At 43.8% G+C, this 25,948-nt stretch overlaps 1 protein-coding gene and 2 long non-coding RNA genes across 5 annotated transcripts; 1 reads left to right on the top strand and 2 right to left on the bottom strand.

Moving 5' to 3' along the window:
- Positions 1-965: 965 nt before the first annotated feature.
- On the bottom strand, positions 966-23,362 carry LOC127925237 (ETS-related transcription factor Elf-2-like). Its single transcript, XM_052510120.1, has 12 exons — positions 23,067-23,362; positions 10,904-11,029; positions 8,005-8,193; positions 5,286-5,372; positions 4,110-4,302; positions 3,158-3,679; positions 2,589-2,651; positions 2,463-2,525; positions 2,257-2,413; positions 2,085-2,219; positions 1,425-1,661; positions 966-1,205 (listed from the first exon to the last, which is right to left on the bottom strand). Exons 1-12 carry the CDS (start codon positions 23,251-23,253, stop codon positions 966-968), a joined length of 2,199 nt encoding a protein of 732 aa, XP_052366080.1. The 5' UTR covers positions 23,254-23,362.
- On the bottom strand, positions 9,392-10,865 carry LOC127925239 (uncharacterized). 3 transcript variants are annotated; one of them, XR_008120174.1, is made up of 3 exons: positions 10,599-10,865; positions 9,889-9,995; positions 9,392-9,517 (listed from the first exon to the last, which is right to left on the bottom strand). It is a non-coding gene; the product is annotated as an uncharacterized LOC127925239 (long non-coding RNA). The 3 variants fall into 3 exon arrangements; XR_008120172.1 differs by having other exon boundaries at positions 9,392-9,550; XR_008120173.1 differs by lacking the exon at positions 9,889-9,995 and adding an exon at positions 10,260-10,325 and having other exon boundaries at positions 9,392-9,550; positions 10,632-10,862.
- Positions 23,363-23,872: 510 nt separating the features above from the next.
- On the top strand, positions 23,873-25,434 carry LOC127925238 (uncharacterized). Its single transcript, XR_008120171.1, has 3 exons — positions 23,873-24,340; positions 24,779-25,317; positions 25,366-25,434. It is a non-coding gene; the product is annotated as an uncharacterized LOC127925238 (long non-coding RNA).
- The last annotated feature ends 514 nt before the right edge of the window (positions 25,435-25,948 follow it).

Below are 25,948 nucleotides of genomic sequence, written 5' to 3' on the forward strand. Positions count from 1 at the left end.
CCCCCCCCCCCCCATAGAGATGAGGCTGTGGTAGGAAGGTAGACCCCCCACCCCCATAGAGATGAGGCTGTGGTAGGAAGGTAGACACCCCCCACCCCCATAGAGATGAGGCTGTGGTAGGAAGAGATGAGGTGAAAGGAAAGACCCCCACACCCCCATAGAGATGAGGCTGTGGTAGGAAGGTAGACCCCAACACCCCCATAGAGATGAGGCTGTGATTTAGGAAGGTAGACCCCCCATAAAGATGAGGCTGGTAGGGGAGGGCCCCCGTTTTAAAGATGAGGCTGTGGTAGGAATAGACCCCCCACCCCCATAAAGAGAGGAAGGGAGGCTGATGAGGCTGTAGGAAGGTAGACCCCCCCCCCCCATAGAGATGAGGCTGTGGTAGGAAGGTAGACCCCCCCATCACCCCCATACAATTTGTAATTCCATAGATGAGGCTGTGGTAGGAAGGTACAACCCCCTTGTGATGTCTTAAAGTAGTAGCTTAAAACCCCAATAGAAAAGGCTAAAACAGTGGTAGGATGAAAAGTTTGTCCCCCCAAAGATGAGGCTGTGGTAGGAAGGTAGATCTTAGCCCCCATCCCCCCATAGAGATGAGGCTGTGGTAGGAAGGTAGACAGGTCACACCCTATACAGAGTGGGGATGGTACAACCTCAGAGCTGGTTGTGGGTCTACATAATAGTCTCTCAAACTGTCATGTAAAAAAAAGAGAACAAACTATGTGGGCTAACTCACAACCTGCAAAAACTGTACAAACAATGTTGAGCTGGTGTGTGTGTGATGTGTGTGTGTGTGTGTGTGTGTGTGTGTGTGTGTGTGTGTGTGTGTCCGTACTTGTGGCCTCAAAACTCTGGATCTTCTGACTTGATCTCAGGCAGGAGCTCCTCTGATTTAGACGACTACCGTGATGATCTCCGGTGCTTCCGGTAACGTGGTCTGACGGGAGGGCCTGTACCGCAGTTTAACGGTCAGCGTCTTGGCCTGCTGCTGCTGCTGTTCTCTCGATCGCCGTGCCAGATCTCTTGATGATGCCGCTGATGATATGGGATGCCGCCACCGGAGCGCTCTGATTGGCTGTTGTCGTCGTCCACGGTGACCACTGCAGGGTCCCGGTCCCGCCACCTTGCGTCGTCGTGACGATATGATGTGTCTGTTGTTGTTGATGATGATGCAGCGTTGTGGGAACGGCCAGCCTCATCACCTTGGTCACAGGGGATACAATTTGTAATTCCATAAATGAAGACAATGTTTGAATTTGTAACAAAAATAAATACAAATTAATACACAAAAAAGTCTGTGCCCAAATGCAATACTTTTATACTTGCATGTCAGTATCTTGTGATGTCTTAAAGTATGTGTTTTCCGATGTCTAGCTTAAAATGGCCAATGGGGAAAAAAAAACTATTTTTAAAACAGACACCTGTGTCCCTGCAGCCATGGTAACATGAGGTGCCAGGGCTCGTACCCCCAGGAGTTTGTCCCGCCCAGGAGAGAGATGCTGTATGTTTCGGGGAGCCCCCAGGCCAGGCTTGGTCTGCTGCTGGTACTGGGCCAGCTGGTGGGCCGGGATGGTGATGATCTTAGCCAGTTGGACCGTGATCTTGTCTCCGTTCTCCGCTGTGGCTGGAACCATAGTGGGGATGGTCTGGATCACAACCTGCAGAGGAGAGAGATGGTTAGGAACAGGTCTACACATTCTAGATCTATACAGAGTGGATCACAACCTGGAGAGATGAGAGATGGTCTGTGTAGCTCTGTCAAACTGTCCAGTCTGTGTACACTACAGAGTAGTTATGAATCGTGGACTTGGTCCAGTATGAGGCGTGTCTGTGTAGCTCAGCCGTCAAACTGTCCAGTCTGTCTGCACTACAGAGTAGTTATGAATCGTGGACTTGGTTAGTATGAGGCGTGTCTGTGTTGCTCAGCCGTCAAACTGTCCAGTCTGTCTGCACTACAGAGTAGTTATGAATCGTGGACTTGGTTAGTATGAGGCGTGTCTGTGTAGCTCAGCCGTCAAACTGTCCAGTCTGTCTGCACTACAGAGCAGCTAGCTGACACACCAACTAGCGTGGTTACCCACCTTCGGTTGGGAGTTCGCGTATGCCCGTTGCCGTGCCAATGGGAGAGGCGTTGGCCAATTGGTACGTCGTTTGGCCTCCCGACGTCCCTGGCGCCTGTTGCATGGCAACCGTTGAGATCTTCTGGCCCAGTGACGTTGTCATGACTACAGGCACTTGCATGGCAACCCGTACAGTCCTGGAGACGGAAACGATAACAAAATGGAGTCCGTGACAAAGTTTCGTAAATACAAACTTACTAGATATCGATAGATAAACTCTTTTACATTCAGCATAAAACCTCCAAAGTGAATTGTATGTTTCAGGGTCAGTATTAGGGTGTGTCTCTAACCTGGGTCCTGAGGCATGTTTCAGGGTCAGTATTAGGGTGTGTCTCTAACCTGGGTCCTGAGGCAGTGGGGATGATGTATGTTTCAGGGTCAGTATTAGGGTGTGTCTCTAACCTGGGTCCTGAGGCAGTGGGGATGATGTATGTTTCAGGGTCAGTATTAGGGTGCGTCTCTAACCTGGGTCCTGAGGCAGTGGGGATGATGTATGTTTCAGGGTCAGTATTAGGGTGTGTCTCTAACCTGGGTCCTGAGGCAGTGGGGGATGATGTATGTTTCAGGGTCAGTATTAGGGTGCGTCTCTAACCTGGGTCCTGAGGCAGTGGGGATGATGTATGTTTCAGGGTCAGTATTAGGGGTGTGTCTCTAACCTGGGTCCTGAGGCAGTGGGGATGATGTATGTTTCAGGGTCAGTATTAGGGTGCGTCTCTAACCTGGGTCCCGAGGCAGTGGGGATGATGTATGTTTCAGGGTCAGTATTAGGGTGCGTCTCTAACCTGGGTCCCGAGGCAGTGGGGATGATGTATGTTTCAGGGTCAGTATTAGGGTGCGTCTCTAACCTGGGTCCCGAGGCAGTGGGGATGATGTATGTTTCAGGGTCAGTATTAGGGTGTGTCTCTAACCTGGGTCCCGAGGCAGTGGGGATGATGTATGTTTCAGGGTCAGTATTAGGGTGCGTCTCTAACCTGGGTCCTGAGGCAGTGGGGATGATGTATGTTTCAGGGTCAGTATTAGGGTGCGTCTCTAACCTGGGTCCTGAGGCAGTGGGGATGATGTATGTTTCAGGGTCAGTATTAGGGTGCGTCTCTAACCTGGGTCCTGAGGCAGTGGGGATGATGTATGTTTCAGGGTCAGTATTAGGGTGTGTCTCTAACCTGGGTCCTGAGGCAGTGGGGATGATGGCCGTGTGAGAATGCTGCGTCTGGGTTCCGTCTGGCGCCGTGGAAATGGTCACTATCCTCGGAACCCCCACCGCCGCCCCGCCCCCCGTCACCGCCGCCTTGTTGCCCTTAGCAACCGGAGGATGGACCACGGTTCTAGTCCCACCCCTCAGGATGGTGGGCGTCGTGGCGAGCTCGGCCACATTCAGTATCGTCTCCGACGAGGGCAGGACTCTCTCGTGGTAAGACTTCTCTGAGCCAATAAGATCGCCCGATCTGGAGTCGGCCTTATCGTCCTCGATGACAACGATGTTCTTGGGCATCTCCTTGAACTGGTAGACCAGCCGCTGACCTTCGACCTTGGCCAGTATACCACGTTGGTAGTAGTACCTGGTAGAGAGGGAGGAGAGGGAGGGAGAGAGGAGGGTGAGAGAGGGAGGGGATAGGGAGAGAGGAGGTGGAGAGAGAGAGGGAGGGGATAGGGAGAGAGGAGGGGGAAGACGGAGGGAGGGAAATAGAGGAGGGAGGGGATAGGGAGAGAGGAGGGGGAAGACGGAGGGAGGGAAATAGAGGAGGGAGGGGAGAGGGAGAGAGGAGGGGGGGGTAGGGGGAAGACCGAGGGAGGTAAATAGAGGAGGGGGGGGTAGGGGGAAGACAGAGGGAGGGGATCATGTTCCTCCAAACCAACAACCTACACATTAACTCATGTTCCTCAGAGGAACTCATCCAAACCAACAACCTACACACCTAACTCAGCTTAAAGCCTCTTCCACAGTCAATGCCATTTCAAGTGCTAGACGGTTGTAGGGTAAACCCTCACCTCAGAGCCCGCCCCATGGTCTCATAGTTCATGTCAGGTTTGTTCTTGTGTTTGCCCCAGAGCTTGGACACGGCCTTGGAGTCCACCAGCTTGAAGATGCCCTTCTCCCTCTGAGTCCACTTGATGTACCTGGGACACGTGTTCTTGTCCTGAAGCAAGTCCAACAGGAACTCCCACAGGTACGTGGTGCTGCCTGGGGGACCAGAGACAGGCGGGTCGGTCGGACAGAGAGACAGGCGGGTCGGGTCGACAGAGAGACAGGCGGGTCGGGTCGACAGAGAGACAGGCGGGTCGGGTCGACAGAGAGACAGGCGGGTCGGGTCGACAGAGAGACAGGCGGGTCGGTCGACAGAGAGACAGGCGGGTCGGGTCGACAGAGAGACAGGCGGGTCGGGTCGACAGAGAGACAGGCGGGTCGGGTCGACAGGCAGAGAGACAGGCGGGTCGGGTCGACAGAGAGACAGGCGGGTCGGTCGACAGAGAGACAGGCGGGTCGGTCGACAGAGAGACAGGCGGGTCGGCCGACAGAGAGACAGGCGGGTCGGCCGACAGAGACACAGAGAGACAGGCGGGTCGGTCGACAGAGAGACAGGCGGGTCGGTCGACAGAGAGACAGGCGGGTCGGTCGACAGAGAGACAGAGAGACAGGCGGGTCGGCCGACAGAGAGACAGGCGGGTCGGTCGACAGAGAGACAGGCGGGTCGGTCGACAGAGAGACAGGCGGGTCGGTCGACAGAGAGACAGGCGGGTCGGTCGACAGAGAGACAGGCGGGTCGGTCGACAGAGAGACAGGCGGGTCGGTCGGACAGAGAGACAGGCGGGTCGGTCGACAGAGAGACAGGCGGGTCGGTCGACAGAGAGACAGGCGGGTCGGGTCGACAGAGAGACAGGCGGGTCGGGTCGACAGAGAGACAGGCGGGTCGGGTCGACAGAGAGACAGGCGGGTCGGGTCGACAGAGAGACAGACGGGTCGGGTCGACAGAGAGACAGGCGGGTCGGGTCGACAGAGAGACAGGCGGGTCGGGTCGACAGAGAGACAGGCGGGGGTCGACAGAGAGACAGGCGGGTCGGGTCGACAGAGACAGGCGGGTCGGTCGACAGAGAGACAGGCGGGTCGGTCGACAGAGAGACAGGCGGTTTATGGATGTGTCCTTTCTGTATATTTGTGTGTCCCACCTTTTCCTTCTCTGGGTTTCTTCTTGATGCTGAGGTCCGGCGATCCGTTGGACACAGCAGGCGGGTGGGTCTTTGGCTTCCTCCCCGCTACACAGACAAACAGACCAATAAAGTTATTCAAAATCAATCAAATCAATTGACATGGGTCGAAGACATGAGCATTTCACATTGCGTGCAATCTCCCAATATGCCAATAGACGGCGCTCTTTCTGTCTACAAGATACCGCCAGTCTGACAAGTCAGTCCTATTTATCATCAACATCCTGTCTACAAGATACAACCAGTCCTATTTAACATCAACATCCTGTCTACAAGATACCGCCAGTCCTATTTAACATCAACATCCTGTCTACAAGATACAGCCAGTCCTATTTAACATCAACATCCTGTCTACAAGATACAGCCAGTCCTATTTAACATCAACATCCTGTCTACAAGATACAGCCAGTCCAGCCTATTTAACATCAACATCCTGTCTACAAGATACAGCCAGTCCTATTTAACATCAACATCCTGTCTACAAGATACAGCCAGTCCTATTTAACATCAACATCCTGTCTACAAGATACAGCCAGTCTATTTAACATCAACAGATACAGCCAGTCCTATTTAACATCAACATCCTGTCTACAAGATACAGCCAGTCCTATTTAACATCAACATCCTGTCTACAAGATACCGCCAGTCCTATTTAACATCAACATCCTGTCTACAAGATACCGCCAGTCCTATTTAACATCAACATCCTGTCTACAAGATACAGCCAGTCTGACAAGTCAGTCCCATTTACCATCAACATCTTTATAGTACCTTCATCATTAAAACCATTTAGGCTCTTTAGCATTACTTTGATGTCTTAATCAACAGCCAGTATCTCCAATCCAACAGACAGCATCTCCAATCCAACAGACAGCATCTCCAATCCAACAGACAGCATCTCCAATCCAACAGACAGCATCTCCAATCCAACAGACAGCATCTCCAATCCAACAGACAGCATCTCCAATCCAACAGACAGCATCTCCAATCCAACAGACAGCATCTCCAATCCAACAGACAGCATCTCCAATCAACAGACAGCATCTCCAATCAACAGACAGCATCTCCAATCAACAGACAGCATCTCCAATCAACAGACAGCATCTCCAATCAACAGACAGCATCTCCAATCAACAGACAGTATCTTTGGGTAGTATTATGGAAAGTTTCTTGATTTCTCAGTGGATAGCCAGTATTCTATTCTGTCTTAGAGTCATCTTAACCTTCCTGACAGGTCTGTGGTCAGGCTCTGGTTCCTCTAGGAGGGTGACCGTGTCCTCATCCCTAACCTTCCTGACAGGTCTGTGGTCAGGCTCTGGTTCCTCTAGGAGGGTGACCTCCGTGTCCTCATCCCTAACCTTCCTGACAGGTCGGTGGTCAGGCTCTGGTTCCTCTAGGAGGGTGACCTCCGTGTCCTCATCCCTAACCTTCCTGACAGGTCGGTGGTCAGGCTCTGGTTCCTCTAGGAGGGTGACCTCCGTGTCCTCATCCCTAACCTTCCTGACAGGTCGGTGGTCAGGCTCTGGTTCCTCTAGGAGGGTGACCTCCGTGTCCTCATCACTAACCTTCCTGACAGGTCGGTGGTCAGGCTCTGGTTCCTCTAGGAGGGTGACCTCCGTACTAACCTTTCTGACAGGTTGGTGGTCAGGCTCTGGTTCCTCTAGGAGGGTGACCTCCGTGTCCTCATCCCTAACCTTCCTGACAGGTTGGTGGTCAGGCTCTGGTTCCTCTAGGAGGGTGACCTCCGTGTCCTCATCACTAACCTTCCTGACAGGTCTGTGGTCAGGCTCTGGTTCCTCTAGGAGGGTGACCTCCGTGTCCTCATCACTAACCTTTCTGACAGGTTGGTGGTCAGGCTCTGGTTCCTCTAGGAGGGTGACCTCCGTGTCCTCATCCCTAACCTTCCTGACAGGTTGGTGGTCAGGCTCTGGTTCCTCTAGGAGGGTGACCTCCGTGTCCTCATCACTAACCTTCCTGACAGGTCTGTGGTCAGGCTCTGGTTCCTCTAGGAGGGTGACCTCCGTGTCCTCATCACTAACCTTCCTGACAGGTCGGTGGTCAGGCTCTGGTTCCTCTAGGAGGGTGACCTCCGTGTCCTCATCACTAACCTTCCTGACAGGTCGGTGGTCAGGCTCTGGTTCCTCTAGGAGGGTGACCTCCGTGTCCTCATCACTAACCTTCCTGACAGGTCGGTGGTCAGGCTCTGGTTCCTCTAGGAGGGTGACCTCCGTGTCCTCATCACTAACCTTCCTGACAGGTCGGTGGTCAGGCTCTGGTTCCTCTAGGAGGGTGACCTCCGTGTCCTCATCACTAAACTTTCTTCTTCCTGACAGGTCCTTCTGTAGCTCAGTTGGTAGAGCATGGCGCTTGTAACGCCAGGGTAGTGGGTTAGGAGGGTTCCGGGACCACCCATACGTAGAATGTATGCACACATGACTGTTCCTCAGGACCTCCGTGTCCTCATCCCCCCTAACCTTCCTGACAGGTCTGTAGTGACCTTTGGATAAAAGCGTCCTGCTAAATGGCATATATTATTATTATTATATATTATAGGTTGGTGGTCAGGCTCTGGTTCCTCTAGGAGGGTGACCTCCGTGTCCTCATCACTAACCTTCCTGACAGGTCGGTGGTCAGGCTCTGGTTCCTCTAGGAGGGTGACCTCCGTGTCCTCATCACTAACCTTTCTTCTTCCTGACAGGTTGCTGGTCAGGCTCTGACTCGTCTGGTTCCTCTATGAGGGTGACCTCCATGTCCTCGTCCATACAGTCTTCCGTAGACACCTCCACCACCGTCTCGGTCATCACGTCTGGACGCATCGCCGCGTGGATGAAGTCTGGGGTGGTCCCACACCCTGCCGGGATGAACACATCTAGTGGGACAAGAGGGAAAACGTTAAGAAGAGAGAAACAGTGTGTGTGTTCTGGTGGATGTGACGTTGTGTGAACACCAACATTCGTATGAAATCATCTGAGATCTACGACATCAATGATGTCTCTCTGTTCTTGTCTCTCGGCTGCTTATGGATGGAATATGTCATGGTGAATACCTGGGCGGCTGCTTATGGATGGAATATGTCATGGTGAATACCTGGGCTGCTGTTTATGGATGGAATATGTCATGGTGAATACCTGGGCTGCTGTTTATGGATGGAATATGTCATGGTGAATACCTGGGCTGCTGTTTATGGATGGAATATGTCATGGTGAATACCTGGGCTGCTGTTTATGGATGGAATATGTCATGGTGAATACCTGGGCTGCTGTTTATGGATGGAATATGTCATGGTGAATACCTGGGCTGCTGTTTATGGATGGAATATGTCATGGTGAATACCTGGTTATGGGTGGAATATGTCATGGTGAATACCTGGTTATGGATGGAATATGCCATGGTGAATACCTGGTTATGGATGGAATATGTCATGGTGAATACCTGGTTATGGGTGGAATATGTCATGGTGAATACCTGGTTATGGATGGAATATGTCATGGTGAATACCTGGGCTGCTGTTTATGGATGGAATATGTCATGGTGAATACCTGGTTATGGATGGAATATGTCATGGTGAATACCTGGTTATGGATGGAATATGTCATGGTGAATACCTGGTTATGGATGGAATATGTCATGGTGAATACCTGGTTATGGATGGAATATGTCATGGTGAATACCTGGTTATGGATGGAATATGTCATGGTGAATACCTGGTTATGGATGGAATATGTCATGGTGAATACCTGGTTATGGATGGAATATGTCATGGTGAATACCTGGTTATGGATGGAATATGTCATGGTGAATACCTGGTTATGGATGGAATATGTCATGGTGAATACCTGGTTTATGGATGGAATATGTCTGAATACCTTATGGATGGAATATGTCATGGTGAATACCTGTTTATGGATGGAATATGTCATGGTGAATACCTGGTTATGGATGGAATATGTCATGGTGAATACCTGGTTATGGATGGAATATGTCATGGTGAATACCTGGTTATGGATGGAATATGTCATGGTGAATACCTGGTTATGGATGGAATATGTCATGGTGAATACCTGGTTATGGATGGAATATGTCATGGTGAATACCTGGTTATGGATGGAATATGTCATGGTGAATACCTGGTTATGGATGGAATATGTCATGGTGAATACCTGTTTATGGATGGAATATGTCATGGTGAATACCTGTTTATGGATGGAATATGTCATGGTGAATACCTGGTTATGGATGGAATATGTCATGGTGAATACCTGGTTATGGATGGAATATGTCATGGTGAATACCTGGTTATGGATGGAATATGTCATGGTGAATACCTGGTTATGGATGGAATATGTCATGGTGAATACCTGGTTATGGATGGAATATGTCATGGTGAATACCTGGTTATGGATGGAATATGTCATGGTGAATACCTGGTTATGGATGGAATATGTCATGGTGAATACCTGGTTATGGATGGAATATGTCATGGTGAATACCTGGGCTGCTGTTTATGGATGGAATATGTCATGGTGAATACCTGGTTATGGATGGAATATGTCATGGTGAATACCTGGGCTGCTGTTTATGGATGGAATATGTCATGGTGAATACCTGGTTATGGATGGAATATGTCATGGTGAATACCTGGTTATGGATGGAATATGTCATGGTGAATACCTGGTTATGGATGGAATATGTCATGGTGAATACCTGGTTATGGATGGAATATGTCATGGTGAATACCTGGTTATGGATGGAATATGTCATGGTGAATACCTGGTTATGGATGGAATATGTCATGGTGAATACCTGGTTATGGATGGAATATGTCATGGTGAATACCTGGTTATGGATGGAATATGTCATGGTGAATACCTGGTTATGGATGGAATATGTCATGGTGAATACCTGGTTATGGATGGAATATGTCATGGTGAATACCTGGTTATGGATGGAATATGTCATGGTGAATACCTGTTTATGGATGGAATATGTCATGGTGAATACCTGGTTTATGGATGGAATATGTCATGGTGAATACCTGGTTATGGATGGAATATGTCATGGTGAATACCTGGTTATGGATGGAATATGTCATGGTGAATACCTGGTTATGGATGGAATATGTCATGGTGAATACCTGGTTATGGATGGAATATGTCATGGTGAATACCTGGTTATGGATGGAATATGTCATGGTGAATACCTGGTTATGGATGGAATATGTCATGGTGAATACCTGGGCTGCTGTTTATGGATGGAATATGTCATGGTGAATACCTGGTTATGGATGGAATATGTCATGGTGAATACCTGTTTATGGATGGAATATGTCATGGTGAATACCTGGTTATGGATGGAATATGTCATGGTGAATACCTGGTTATGGATGGAATATGTCATGGTGAATACCTGGGCTGCTGTTTATGGATGGAATATGTCATGGTGAATACCTGGTTATGGATGGAATATGTCATGGTGAATACCTGGTTATGGATGGAATATGTCATGGTGAATACCTGGTTATGGATGGAATATGTCATGGTGAATACCTGGTTATGGATGGAATATGTCATGGTGAATACCTGGGCTGCGGTCTCCTCTCAGGCTGGTAACAGAGTCCATGTGCAGCAGAGCCTCGGCAGCCTCGATGGTCTTATCAGAACAGTAGATGCTGGTGCCAGACTGTTGGTAATGGACGGACGCCTCCACTGAAACACAGAAAACACACGTTAGTAAAGGTGAAAAGCACCGCTGCAGGTCTGTACAGCCGCTGTAGACATTTCATCACTTGTACAGTACAGAGGGGTTCTGATGCAACCTACTGGAAATAAAAGTGGTGTTTGGTTACCTCAAGACTGTTACCACGGTTTGGTTTTAATCGTGAAAACACTGTCGGTGTTCCACCATTAACAGTTTACTACCAAACTAAAAGGTTGAGACACTTCAAATGGCTTGTTTACTACACTAAACACACAGGACTTCTAAAGTCTGTCAAAGCTGACATCCTGTCTCTGGCGCCCCCTAGCAACCGTTCCGTCTCCAGTTACTATGGCATAACTGATGTAGGATCAGCTGCAAATAAAAGTCTCTCTTTACCACCATGACCTACAGTGTCAGACTGACCTTAAAACAGATGTTACAGAGCATCAAGTAACTAACTAACCATAACTAACTAACCATAACTAACCATAACTAACTAACCATCTATAACTAACCATCTATAACTAACCATCTATAACTAACTACCCATAACTAACCATCTATAACTAACTAACCATCTATAACTAACTACCCATCTATAACTAACCATAACTAACCATCTATAACTAACTAACCATAACTAACTAACCATATAATAAGTATTGGTTAGAAGTCATGGTTTCCTCCTTTCCTTTGGGCCCTGAGGTTTTCCCTTGTAAAATGACCCAATCTGTTTTCCTCATTATGGGCTGTCTACAACAAGGGGTCTAGAGGGTTTCCTTGTGCTCATCTGGTCATGGTAAATCATTTGGGCTAGGAATTGTTTCACAAAAAAAAAAAAAGGAGACAAGGAAAAATTATGCAATTTATTAGTATGGGGTATGCAGTCATTCTGAGGAACTAGGAGACAGACTAAGCCCAGGGATTCCATTTACAGTACACTACTTTTGACCAGAGCGCTCTGGGCCCTGGTCAAAAGTAGTGCACTATATAGTGGATAGGGTGCCATTTGGGACTAAACCCAGGGCACCTGTTGTTGTCCCTCTCTGGGAAGCACGTATCTGGTTACCATCACCCCTGCCCATGTTTGGCTACGAGGCAGGCACAGGGTAGGGGAGAGGGGTTATCTTTAGGAAGACAGACTGACACCCCAATCCCTCTCATTCAGACCCTGACACACACACACACTACCCGTCGTCCCAAGCGCAAACAAACTGTAGCCCCCCCACACACACACACATAAACAAGCAGAACTACTATAGGCACCTGATAGGCCGAGCTGCCACATAGACGGGATACTTTGACACCGATACATAGGCTAGAAATAAACACAGACATTTGACATACATACTAAGATGCATTTATCTGTAAGCATATTATACATTTAACTGTCAAAGTGTTAACACAAAAAATATTTAAAAAGTAAACTTTTAACTGTAAAAGTGAAATAAATAAAATGTTATGCATTTTCATATTTCTAGGGATTCGTTCAACAGTGAGTGTTTGGTTAATAATAATAAGCGAGGTTGGTTATCAGAATATTTGGTTGGGTACGGACTTGGGTTGAAATAGTACTGCTGCACTACCTTATTCAGTCATTGTATTTAAGAAAATGAATTAACATCTGTAAAAAGCAATTGAGGCTAAAAGTCAGCATATTTCAAAAGTACAAAATGCGTGTGAATAAATATGATTTTCATCATTACTTCTCGACAAGCAAGAAAGAAAAAGCTGGTACTATTTGACCGAGCCAATAATAGCAAGTCCGACACAAAGTAGTGCAGTCCCCTATGACTTCCGTGTTTACACTCGCGTAGCCTTTCCCTCCAGTTCTCTTCGAAGACGGTGAAGACGGTCTCCATCCCCACGTCACTCACTCCCCGCCCCGGACACCATTGGATAACTCAGTTATCTACGCCCACCCGTCAAGCAGCGCTCATTGGCTGGTGGGAGGATTTCGAACGCCTCACGAGCGCCGTTGGTCAAATGGACCTGTCAATCAAGCCACAACCCGCCTAGATGCATAACAATGCTTCCGCCATCGAAATGATCCAAAAATATTTTTTAAATTATCGTTAAATCAAGGAAGAAAATGCAACACACTCTAGCCAATGTAAAAAAGAATAACCTTTGCATGGCGAACTGAACTTAAACGAGACACGATTTGCACTTAAAAATCGCGAGCGAGTAAACGCAAAAGCCAGCATTGAGTGCACCGTTAGCAGCCACACACTTCACGGGATAAACCACTGGGCCCACACTTAGATAACGGTCCGAATCGGACTCAGAAAAACGGTACATGACTGAAAACAGATGGGGGAAAAAGTCACAAAATGACTAGAATACAGCTTTCAACTAAATGTTTACACTCACTTCCGTGTCATTCAATGTTTGAACAAACTGGCTGTATGTGTTATTCAACAAGGAAAAATATATCGATAGACTAAATTTCAATACAGGGATAAAATCACAACATAACTGATTCAATATAGGTAGATGATATAAACAGATTGTGTATTTAAAGCCATGATAAACGCGGAATAAACATAAATCCACATGCCCTTCCGACTCAGACAGCGTGGCAAAGACGTAGGAAAGACAACACATCTACACCACTTCCTGGTTTCAGCGGGGCTCCCTCTCTGCCAGAATAACTAGTTATTATGATACACATGGACGAAGAAACTATAAATCACGATATGCACGCGCTGCTACGTGCAGATTGCGGTCTAATCCTCCAGTGCTCAAATCCAAACAGTAATTTTAAACATTTTAAGAACGACTGAAGAAAAGCGGACATCGCCATGCAGGTTACTAAGCAAGGTGATCACTTCCTGCTTTGCCCTCCATTATTTCACGAAACTACTTAACGGATATGGGGGCGCAGCGGTCGCTAAAATAAACACACAAAGTGTCAAACGGTCGCCGGTAGAACGAGTTCTAAAAATAAATTCCGTTACCTGCTCTGATGAGCAGATCGAGTTGGTTAGCGGGCCCCTCATGAAGTGAAGTCGCCATGTTCTTCCCGTGTTGCAGATTCGTATTGACTTCACACTGAAATGCAAAGGCAGCCAAAAGCTCAGATCACTCCGCCGCCAGAGGAAATCTCAAATTCATCCAGACCGCTTCACAACCCCCACACCGCGGCAGACGGGTGTCCTTCCGCGCTAAACACAGGAAATCCTCCGCTCTCTCTTGAGCTCTTGCCAAAGATGGTGGATACATTTAGATGTCCCACTCAGGCCGTTAACCATGTTTTAAAGTGCCTGTCTGCTTCAGGGGAGGCTCTCCCATAGGCACCAATAAATTAGCAGCTGGGTCTCATTCGCTTAGTCCATTGACTGTATATTAAGGAGGGAAAAAAAGGAGCGAGTGAGATGTCTCGCTTTCTTTTCCATCTCTGCTCTGCTCTTGCATCGATCAAACGTCAACCAAAGCAGGAAAAAAGGACAATTCATCCATAATAGGCACGTGCATTCAACATTTTAAAAAGCATAACAGAGCATTTTAAGACACCATTAATATAATATATGTATTGCATTCCTAACAATGAACATTCAGCGCAAGGAATAAAGATTTTAAGAGCATATAAACGTGTCTTCATTTGCATTATGGCAAAGACCTTAGTCTAAGTAGGAAAACCTGATTTAAAAAAAAATCTCTCACTAAAGTAACTAAAAATGAAACAGTCTGCTGAGGTACCGAGTGCAGAAATGTTTATATCGATGCCAGAGCATGTAGGTACTTAGGTCATCATCCACTTTAATGGGTTAGTTTTCTGACTGGAGTCTCACACCAAGTCTACGCCCCAGACAGCACTCAGCGACTCGCACAACAAGTCATCGTGTCAGCAACTAATGACGGAATTTTAAAAAAGGGAAGAAAAACAAGGAGTTAAAAAATTAAAATAATTTTAGGACGTTACAGTAGAGGTTGGCTCCTTTAGAAACGCTGAGGGAAGAAGACACACCGTTGTCTGTCTGCTTACTTGGCTGGACAACACTCCTTTCCAAAGAGAACACTTCAAAAATAATTAAATAAATACCTTCCTTTTTACATCTGAAATGCTTTGGTTTGTTGTGTTTTTCACTCCACCGTGTCCAACTAACTACAGGCTTTAAACTGTTTGCCTAAATCAACCAATCAAATGTATTTATGAAGCCCTTATTACATCATCTGATATCTCAAAGTGCTGTACAGAAACCCAGACTAAAACCCTAAATCAACCAATCAAATGTATTTATGAAGCCCTTATTACATCATCTGATATCTCAAAGTGCTGTACAGAAACCCAGCCTAAAACCCTAAATCAACCAATCAAATGTATTTATAAAGCCCTTATTACATCATCTGATATCTCAAAGTGCTGTACAGAAACCCAGCCTAAAACCCTAAATCAACCAATCAAATGTATTTATGAAGCCCTTATTACATCATCTGATATCTCAAAGTGCTGTACAGAAACCCAGACTAAAACCCTAAATCAACCAATCAAATGTATTTATGAAGCCCTTATTACATCATCTGATATCTCAAAGTGCTGTACAGAAACCCAGCCTAAAACCCTAAATCAACCAATCAAATGTATTTATGAAGCCCTTATTACATCATCTGATATCTCAGTGCTGTACAGAAACCCAGACTAAAACCCTAAATCAACCAAACAAATGTATTTATAAAGCCCTTATTACATCATCTGATATCTCAGTGCTGTACAGAAACCCAGCCTAAAACCCTAAATCAACCAATCAAATGTATTTATGAAGCCCTTATTACATCATCTGATATCTCAGTGCTGTACAGAAACCCAGACTAAAACCCTAAATCAACCAATCAAATGTATTTATGAAGCCCTTATTACATCATCTGATATCTCAGTGCTGTACAGAAACCCAGCCTAAAACCCTAAATCAACCAATCAAATGTATTTATGAAGCCCTTATTACATCATCTGATATCTCAAAGTGCTGTACAGAAACCCAGCCTAAAACCCTAAATCAACCAATCAAATGTATTTATGAAGCCCTTATTACATCATCTGATATCTCAAAGTGCTGTACAGAAACCCAGCCTAAAACCCTAAATCAACCAATCAAATGTATTTATGAAGCCCTTATTACATCATCTGATATCTCAAAGTGCTGTACAGAAACCCAGCCTAAAACCCTAAATCAACCAATCAAATGTATTTATAAAGCCCTTATTACATCATCTGATATCTCAAAGTGCTGTACAGAAACCCAGCCTAAAACCCTAAATCAACCAATCAAATGTATTTATAAAGCCCTTATTACATCATCTGATATCTCAAAGTGCTGTACAGAAACCCAGCCTAAAACCCTAAATCAACCAATCAAATGTATTTATAAAGCCCTTATTACATCATCTGATATCTCAAAGTGCTGTACAGAAACCCAGCCTAAAACCCTAAATCAACCAATCAAATGTATTTATGAGCCCTTATTACATCATCTGATATCTCAAAGTGCTGTACAGAAACCCAGACTAAAACCCTAAATCAACCAATCAAATGTATTTATGAAGCCCTTATTACATCATCTGATATCTCAAAGTGCTGTACAGAAACCCAGACTAAAACCCTAAATCAACCAATCAAATGTATTTATAAAGCCCTTATTACATCATCTGATATCTCAAAGTGCTGTACAGAAACCCAGACTAAAACCCTAAATCAACCAATCAAATGTATTTATAAAGCCCTTATTACATCATCTGATATCTCAAAGTGCTGTACAGAAACCCAGACTAAAACCCTAAATCAACCAATCAAATGTATTTATGAAGCCCTTATTACATCATCTGATATCTCAAAGTGCTGTACAGAAACCCAGCCTAAAACCCTAAATCAACCAATCAAATGTATTTATGAAGCCCTTATTACATCATCTGATATCTCAAAGTGCTGTACAGAAACCCAGCCTAAAACCCTAAATCAACCAATCAAATGTATTTATAAAGCCCTTATTACATCAGCTGATATCTCAAAGTGCTGTACAGAAACCCAGCCTAAAACCCTAAATCAACCAATCAAATGTATTTATAAAGCCCTTATTACATCATCTGATATCTCAAAGTGCTGTACAGAAACCCAGCCTAAAACCCTAAATCAACCAATCAAATGTATTTATGAAGCCCTTATTACATCATCTGATATCTCAAAGTGCTGTACAGAAACCCAGCCTAAAACCCTAAATCAACCAATCAAATGTATTTATAAAGCCCTTATTACATCATCTGATATCTCAAAGTGCTGTACAGAAACCCAGCCTAAAACCCTAAATCAACCAATCAAATGTATTTATAAAGCCCTTATTACATCATCTGATATCTCAAAGTGCTGTACAGAAACCCAGCCTAAAACCCTAAATCAACCAATCAAATGTATTTATGAAGCCCTTATTACATCAGCTGATATCTCAAAGTGCTGTACAGAAACCCAGCCTAAAACCCTAAATCAACCAATCAAATGTATTTATGAAGCCCTTATTACATCATCTGATATCTCAAAGTGCTGTACAGAAACCCAGCCTAAAACCCTAAATCAACCAATCAAATGTATTTATGAAGCCCTTATTACATCATCTGATATCTCAAAGTGCTGTACAGAAACCCAGCCTAAAACCCTAAATCAACCAATCAAATGTATTTATAAAGCCCTTATTACATCATCTGATATCTCAGTGCTGTACAGAAACCCAGCCTAAAACCCTAAATCAACCAATCAAATGTATTTATAAAGCCCTTATTACATCATCTGATATCTCAAAGTGCTGTACAGAAACCCAGCCTAAAACCCTAAATCAACCAATCAAATGTATTTATGAAGCCCTTATTACATCATCTGATATCTCAAAGTGCTGTACAGAAACCCAGCCTAAAACCCTAAATCAACCAATCAAATGTATTTATGAAGCCCTTATTACATCATCTGATATCTCAAAGTGCTGTACAGAAACCCAGCCTAAAACCCTAAATCAACCAATCAAATGTATTTATAAAGCCCTTATTACATCATCTGATATCTCAAAGTGCTGTACAGAAACCCAGCCTAAAACCCTAAATCAACCAATCAAATGTATTTATGAAGCCCTTATTACATCATCTGATATCTCAAAGTGCTGTACAGAAACCCAGCCTAAAACCCTAAATCAACCAATCAAATGTATTTATGAAGCCCTTATTACATCATCTGATATCTCAAAGTGCTGTACAGAAACCCAGCCTAAAACCCTAAATCAACCAATCAAATGTATTTATGAAGCCCTTATTACATCATCTGATATCTCAAAGTGCTGTACAGAAACCCAGCCTAAAACCCTAAATCAACCAATCAAATGTATTTATGAAGCCCTTATTACATCAGCTGATATCTCAAAGTGCTGTACAGAAACCCAGCCTAAAACCCTAAATCAACCAATCAAATGTATTTATGAAGCCCTTATTACATCATCTGATATCTCAAAGTGCTGTACAGAAACCCAGCCTAAAACCTAAATCAACCAATCAAATGTATTTATGAAGCCCTTATTACATCATCTGATATCTCAAAGTGCTGTACAGAAACCCAGCCTAAAACCCTAAATCAACCAATCAAATGTATTTATAAAGCCCTTATTACATCAGCTGATATCTCAAAGTGCTGTACAGAAACCCAGCCTAAAACCCTAAATCAACCAATCAAATGTATTATAAAGCCCTTATTACATCATCTGATATCTCAAAGTGCTGTACAGAAACCCAGCCTAAAACCCTAAATCAACCAATCAAATGTATTTATGAAGCCCTTATTACATCATCTGATATCTCAAAGTGCTGTACAGAAACCCAGCCTAAAACCCTAAATCAACCAATCAAATGTATTTATGAAGCCCTTATTACATCATCTGATATCTCAAAGTGCTGTACAGAAACCCAGCCTAAAACCCTAAATCAACCAATCAAATGTATTTATGAAGCCCTTATTACATCATCTGATATCTCAAAGTGCTGTACAGAAACCCAGCCTAAAACCTAAATCAACCAATCAAATGTATTTATAAAGCCCTTATTACATCATCTGATATCTCAAAGTGCTGTACAGAAACCCAGCCTAAAACCCTAAATCAACCAATCAAATGTATTTATGAAGCCCTTATTACATCATCTGATATCTCAAAGTGCTGTACAGAAACCCAGCCTAAAACCCTAAATCAACCAATCAAATGTATTTATAAAGCCCTTATTACATCATCTGATATCTCAAAGTGCTGTACAGAAACCCAGCCTAAAACCCTAAATCAACCAATCAAATGTATTTATGAAGCCCTTATTACATCATCTGATATCTCAAAGTGCTGTACAGAAACCCAGCCTAAAACCCTAAATCAACCAATCAAATGTATTTATGAAGCCCTTATTACATCAGCTGATATCTCAAAGTGCTGTACAGAAACCCAGCCTAAAACCCTAAATCAACCAAACAAATGCATTTATAAAGCCCTTATTACATCATCTGATATCTCAGTGCTGTACAGAAACCCAGCCTAAAACCCTAAATCAACCAATCAAATGTATTTATGAAGCCCTTATTACATCATCTGATATCTCAAAGTGCTGTACAGAAACCCAGCCTAAAACCCTAAATCAACCAATCAAATGTATTTATAAAGCCCTTATTACATCATCTGATATCTCAAAGTGCTGTACAGAAACCCAGCCTAAAACCCTAAATCAACCAATCAAATGTATTTATAAAGCCCTTATTACATCATCTGATATCTCAAAGTGCTGTACAGAAACCCAGCCTAAAACCCTAAATCAACCAATCAAATGTATTTATGAAGCCCTTATTACATCATCTGATATCTCAAAGTGCTGTACAGAAACCCAGCCTAAAACCCTAAATCAACCAATCAAATGTATTTATAAAGCCCTTATTACATCATCTGATATCTCAAAGTGCTGTACAGAAACCCAGCCTAAAACCCTAAATCAACCAATCAAATGTATTTATAAAGCCCTTATTACATCATCTGATATCTCAAAGTGCTGTACAGAAACCCAGCCTAAAACCCTAAATCAACCAATCAAATGTATTTATGAAGCCCTTATTACATCATCTGATATCTCAAAGTGCTGTACAGAAACCCAGCCTAAAACCCTAAATCAACCAATCAAATGTATTTATAAAGCCCTTATTACATCATCTGATATCTCAAAGTGCTGTACAGAAACCCAGCCTAAAACCCTAAATCAACCAATCAAATGTATTTATAAAGCCCTTATTACATCATCTGATATCTCAAAGTGCTGTACAGAAACCCAGCCTAAAACCCTAAATCAACCAATCAAATGTATTTATGAAGCCCTTATTACATCATCTGATATCTCAAAGTGCTGTACAGAAACCCAGCCTAAAACCCTAAATCAACCAATCAAATGTATTTATAAAGCCCTTATTACATCATCTGATATCTCAAAGTGCTGTACAGAAACCCAGCCTAAAACCCTAAATCAACCAATCAAATGTATTTATAAAGCCCTTATTACATCATCTGATATCTCAAAGTGCTGTACAGAAACCCAGCCTAAAACCCTAAATCAACCAATCAAATGTATTTATGAAGCCCTTATTACATCATCTGATATCTCAAAGTGCTGTACAGAAACCCAGCCTAAAACCCTAAATCAACCAATCAAATGTATTTATAAAGCCCTTATTACATCAGCTGATATCTCAAAGTGCTGTACAGAAACCCAGCCTAAAACCCTAAATCAACCAATCAAATGTATTTATAAAGCCCTTATTACATCAGCTGATATCTCAAAGTGCTGTACAGAAACCCAGCCTAAAACCCTAAATCAACCAATCAAATGTATTTATAAAGCCCTTATTACATCAGCTGATATCTCAAAGTGCTGTACAGAAACCCAGCCTAAAACCCTAAATCAACCAATCAAATGTATTTATGAAGCCCTTATTACATCATCTGATATCTCAAAGTGCTGTACAGAAACCCAGACTAAAACCCTAAATCAACCAATCAAATGTATTTATAAAGCCCTTATTACATCAGCTGATATCTCAAAGTGCTGTACAGAAACCCAGCCTAAAACCCTAAATCAACCAATCAAATGTATTTATGAAGCCCTTATTACATCATCTGATATCTCAAAGTGCTGTACAGAAACCCAGCCTAAAACCCTAAATCAACCAATCAAATGTATTTATAAAGCCCTTATTACATCAGCTGATATCTCAGTGCTGTACAGAAACCCAGACTAAAACCCTAAATCAACCAAACAAATGTATTTATAAAGCCCTTATTACATCAGCTGATATCTCAAAGTGCTGTACAGAAACCCAGCCTAAAACCCTAAATCAACCAATCAAATGTATTTATAAAGCCCTTATTACATCAGCTGATATCTCAAAGTGCTGTACAGAAACCCAGCCTAAAACCTAAATCAACCAATCAAATGTATTTATAAAGCCCTTATTACATCAGCTGATATCTCAGTGCTGTACAGAAACCCAGACTAAAACCCTAAATCAACCAAACAAATGTATTTATAAAGCCCTTATTACATCAGCTGATATCTCAAAGTGCTGTACAGAAACCCAGCCTAAAACCCTAAATCAACCAATCAAATGTATTTATAAAGCCCTTATTACATCAGCTGATATCTCAGTGCTGTACAGAAACCCAGCCTAAAACCCCAAACAGCAAGCAATGCAGGTGTAGAAGCACGGTGGCTTGGAAAAACTCCCTAGAAAGGCTCAGAACCTAGGAAGAAACCTAGAGAGGAACCAGGCTATGTGGGGTGGTCCGTCCTCTTCTGGCTGTGCCGGGTAGAGATTATAACAGAACATGGCCAAGATGTTCAAAATGTTCATAGATGACCAGCAGGGTCAAAACATTATAATCACAGTGGAATCACAACGGCAATCAACGCTTGTTTACAACTTCCAAACAGTACACTTGTGGACTTATGTACTACAGTGGACGGCCACAAGAGGGCGATGCCTACTGGCAGACGGGCCTTACATATCCGCTTGCTGAGTTTCCTGAGCAACCACACCAAAGCTGTCAGTGACTGAAGTACTGTGGATGAAGGTGTGGAAAATAATGTACATCTCCCCAAATGAAAATAACATCTGTAAACTGGTGTGTGGTGTGTATGTCAAGTGAATGTCAAAATCTAAGTGTAATATGTTGCATGTATGCATGTAACATGCATTATGCTTTATGTATCATGTATGTAATGTATGTAGTGTATGTAAGTATGTAATGTATGTATGTGTATGTTGTGTACTCTGTATTTTATGTATGTGTGTATATCAGGTATGTATATGTAAATGTACATGCATGTATGTATGTATGTATGTATGTATGTATGTATGTATGTATGTATGTATGTATGTATGTATGTATGTATGTATGTGTGTATGTATGTATGTGTGTATGTATGTATGTATGTATGTATGTATGTATGTATGTATGTATGTATGTATGTATGTATGTATGTATGTATGTATGTATGTATGTATGTATGTATGTATGTATGTATGTATGTATGTATGTATGTATGTATGTGTGTATTCGTGTATGCGTGTATGCGTGTATGTCAAAAGTTTGGACAGACCTACTCATTCAAGGGGTTTTCTTTATTTTTTTACATGGTATAATAACAGTGAAGACATCAACACTATGAAATAACACATTTCAAAGTCAATAACTGAAAAAGTGTTAAACAAATCTAAATATATGAGATTGTTCAAAGTAGCCACCCTTTGCCTTGATGACAGTGGTGCTACACTCTGTTTAACACTTGTTTGGTTACTACATAGTTGTGATGTCTTCACTATTATTCCACAATGTAGATGATGGTACAAATAGAGAAACACGAGTAGGTGTGTCCAAACATTTGACTGGTACTGAATGTATATACCACTAGTGTATTCAGGTTGGGTAGGTATATGGTAGATGGTATATGATATATGTAGACCTAGGCCTGTGTGTACATCCCACCCCGGTCTCTCACCTGTCTCCACCACCTCAGTCTCCACCTCCTGTTCTTCCCCCACGTCCTGTATCAGGTAGGTCCCGTCTTCGTATACCAGAACCTGGGCAGAGAAATACTGCTCCAGCCCCCTGCCTGGGACCTCCTCCACAATCACTGCTGGGTTCTCCTCTTCATCCAGGTCCTCGTCTGTCTCTTCTTCCATCATGTCTCCCTCCACCTCTACCTCCACCTCCACCTCAGCTTCACCGTCTCCCTCCTCACACTCTCCCTCCTGGAGAACAGGGGTGAGGGAGTAGGACAAAGAGGAACAGAGATGGAGAGAGGGACGAGGATAGAAAAACAGAATGGGAGAAGAGGAGCTTGGTTAAGAAGACAGAACATCCCAAACAGAGCACTTTCTCTACTGCTATACAGTCCTTAGAGGATAGGAGGCGTGTAAAGGAAGCCAGTGTAGGTAACATTATGTACCGCAGCCCTGATCATGTCCTTTCATAAAGGCAAAGAAACAGGGAAAGGAAGCCAGTGAGTGTGAATATTGGAGCGCAGCACCTATCTAGTCCCGTCTTTAAGGAAAGGAGACGTGTAAAGGAAGCCAGTGAGTGTGAATATTGGAGCGCAGCACCTATCTAGTCCTGTCTTTAAGGAAAGGAGATGTGTAAAGGAAGCCAGTGAGTGTGAATATTGGAGCGCAGCACCTATCTAGTCCTGTCTTTAAGGAAAGGAGAGGTGTAAAGGAAGCCAGTCTAGGTCCTAGGTGATTTCACTGCTCATATTACATTTGAGTCATTTAGCAGATGCTCTTATCCAGAGAGACTTACAGTTAGTGAATTCATCTTCAGATAGCTAGGTGGGACAACCACATCTCAGTCTTAGTGAATTCATCTTCAGATAGCTAGGTGGGACAACCACATCTCAGTCATAGTTAGTGAATTCATCTTCAGATAGCTAGGTGGGACAACCACATCTCAGTCATAGTGAATTCATCTTCAGATAGCTAGGTGGGACAACCACATCTCAGTCATAGTGAATTCATCTTCAGATAGCTAGGTGGGACAACCACATCTCAGTCATAGTGAATTCATCTTCAGATAGCTAGGTGGGACAACCACATCTCAGTCATAGTGAATTCATCTTCAGATAGCTAGGTGGGACAACCACATCTCAGTCATAGTGAATTCATCTTCAGATAGCTAGGTGGGACAACCACATCTCAGTCATAGTGAATTCATCTTCAGATAGCTAGGTGGGACAACCACATCTCAGTCATAGTGAATTCATCTTCAGATAGCTAGGTGGGACAACCACATCTCAGTCATAGTGAATTTTTCATCTTCAGATAGCTAGGTGGGACAACCACATCTCAGTCATAGTGAATTCATCTTCAGATAGCTAGGTGGGACAACCACATCTCAGTCATAGTGAATTCATCTTCAGATAGAGGTGGGACAACCACATCTCAGTCATAGTGAATTCATCTTCAGATAGAGATCTAGGTGGGACAAGGTCCACATCTCAGTCATAGTGAATTCATCTTCAGATAGCTAGGTGGGACCCCATCTCAGTCTAGTGAATTCATCTTCAGATAGCTGGGACCCCATCTCAGTCATGTGAATTCATCTTCAGATAGCTGGTGGACAACCACATCTCAGTCATAGTGAATTCATCTTCAGACCACTGAGGAAGGGACAGACCACATCTCAGTCATAGTGAATTCATCTTCAGATAGCTAGGTGGGACAACCACATCTCAGTCATAGTGAATTCATCTTCAGATAGCTAGGTGGGACAACCACATCTCAGTCATAGTGAATTCATCTTCAGATAGCTAGGTGGGACAACCACATCTCAGTCATAGTGAATTCATCTTCAGATAGCTAGGTGGGACAACCACATCTCAGTCATAGTGAATTCATCTTCAGATAGCTAGGTGGGACAACCACATCTCAGTCATAGTGAATTCATCTTCAGATAGCTAGGTGGGACAACCACATCTCAGTCATAGTGAATTCATCTTCAGATAGCTAGGTGGGACAACCACATCTCAGTCATAGTGAATTCATCTTCAGATAGCTAGGTGGGACAACCACATCTCAGTCATAGTGAATTCATCTTCAGATAGCTAGGTGGGACAACCACATCTCAGTCATAGTGAATTCATCTTCAGATAGCTAGGTGGGACAACCACATCTCAGTCATAGTGAATTCATCTTCAGATAGCTAGGTGGGACAACCACATCTCAGTCATAGTGAATTCATCTTCAGATAGCTAGGTGGGACAACCACATCTCAGTCATAGTGAATTCATCTTCAGATACTAGGTGGGACAACCACATCTCAGTCATAGTGAATTCATCTTCAGATAGCTAGGTGGGACAACCACATCTCAGTCATAGTGAATTCATCTTCAGATAGCTAGGTAAGGGACAACCACATCTCAGTCATAGTGAATTCATCTTCAGATAGCTAGGTGGGACAACCACATCAGTCATAGGTCACGATGGTAAGAGGGTGAATTCATCTTCAGATAGCTAGGTGGGACAACCACATCTCAGTCATAGTGAATTCATCTTCAGATAAGAGGGCCCGGACAGGCCACATCTCATCATAGTGAATTCATCTTCAGATAGCTAGGTGGGACAGGCCTCACATCTTCGATGGTAGGTGGGACAACCACATCTCAGGACAGGTGAATTCATCTTCAGATAGCTAGGTGGGACAACCACATCTCAGTCATAGTGAATTCATCTTCAGATGGTAAGTGGGACAACCGGACATCTCAGTCACGATGGTCATCTTCAGATAGCCGGACAGGACAACCACATCTCAGTCATAGCCCGGAATTCATCTTCAGATAGCTAGGAGCCGGACAACCACATCTGGTCATAGTGAATTCATCTTCAG

The sequence above is a fragment of the Oncorhynchus keta genome, unplaced genomic scaffold (genome assembly GCF_023373465.1).
Source record: "Oncorhynchus keta strain PuntledgeMale-10-30-2019 unplaced genomic scaffold, Oket_V2 Un_contig_5361_pilon_pilon, whole genome shotgun sequence".
Lineage (NCBI taxonomy): Eukaryota > Metazoa > Chordata > Actinopteri > Salmoniformes > Salmonidae > Oncorhynchus > Oncorhynchus keta.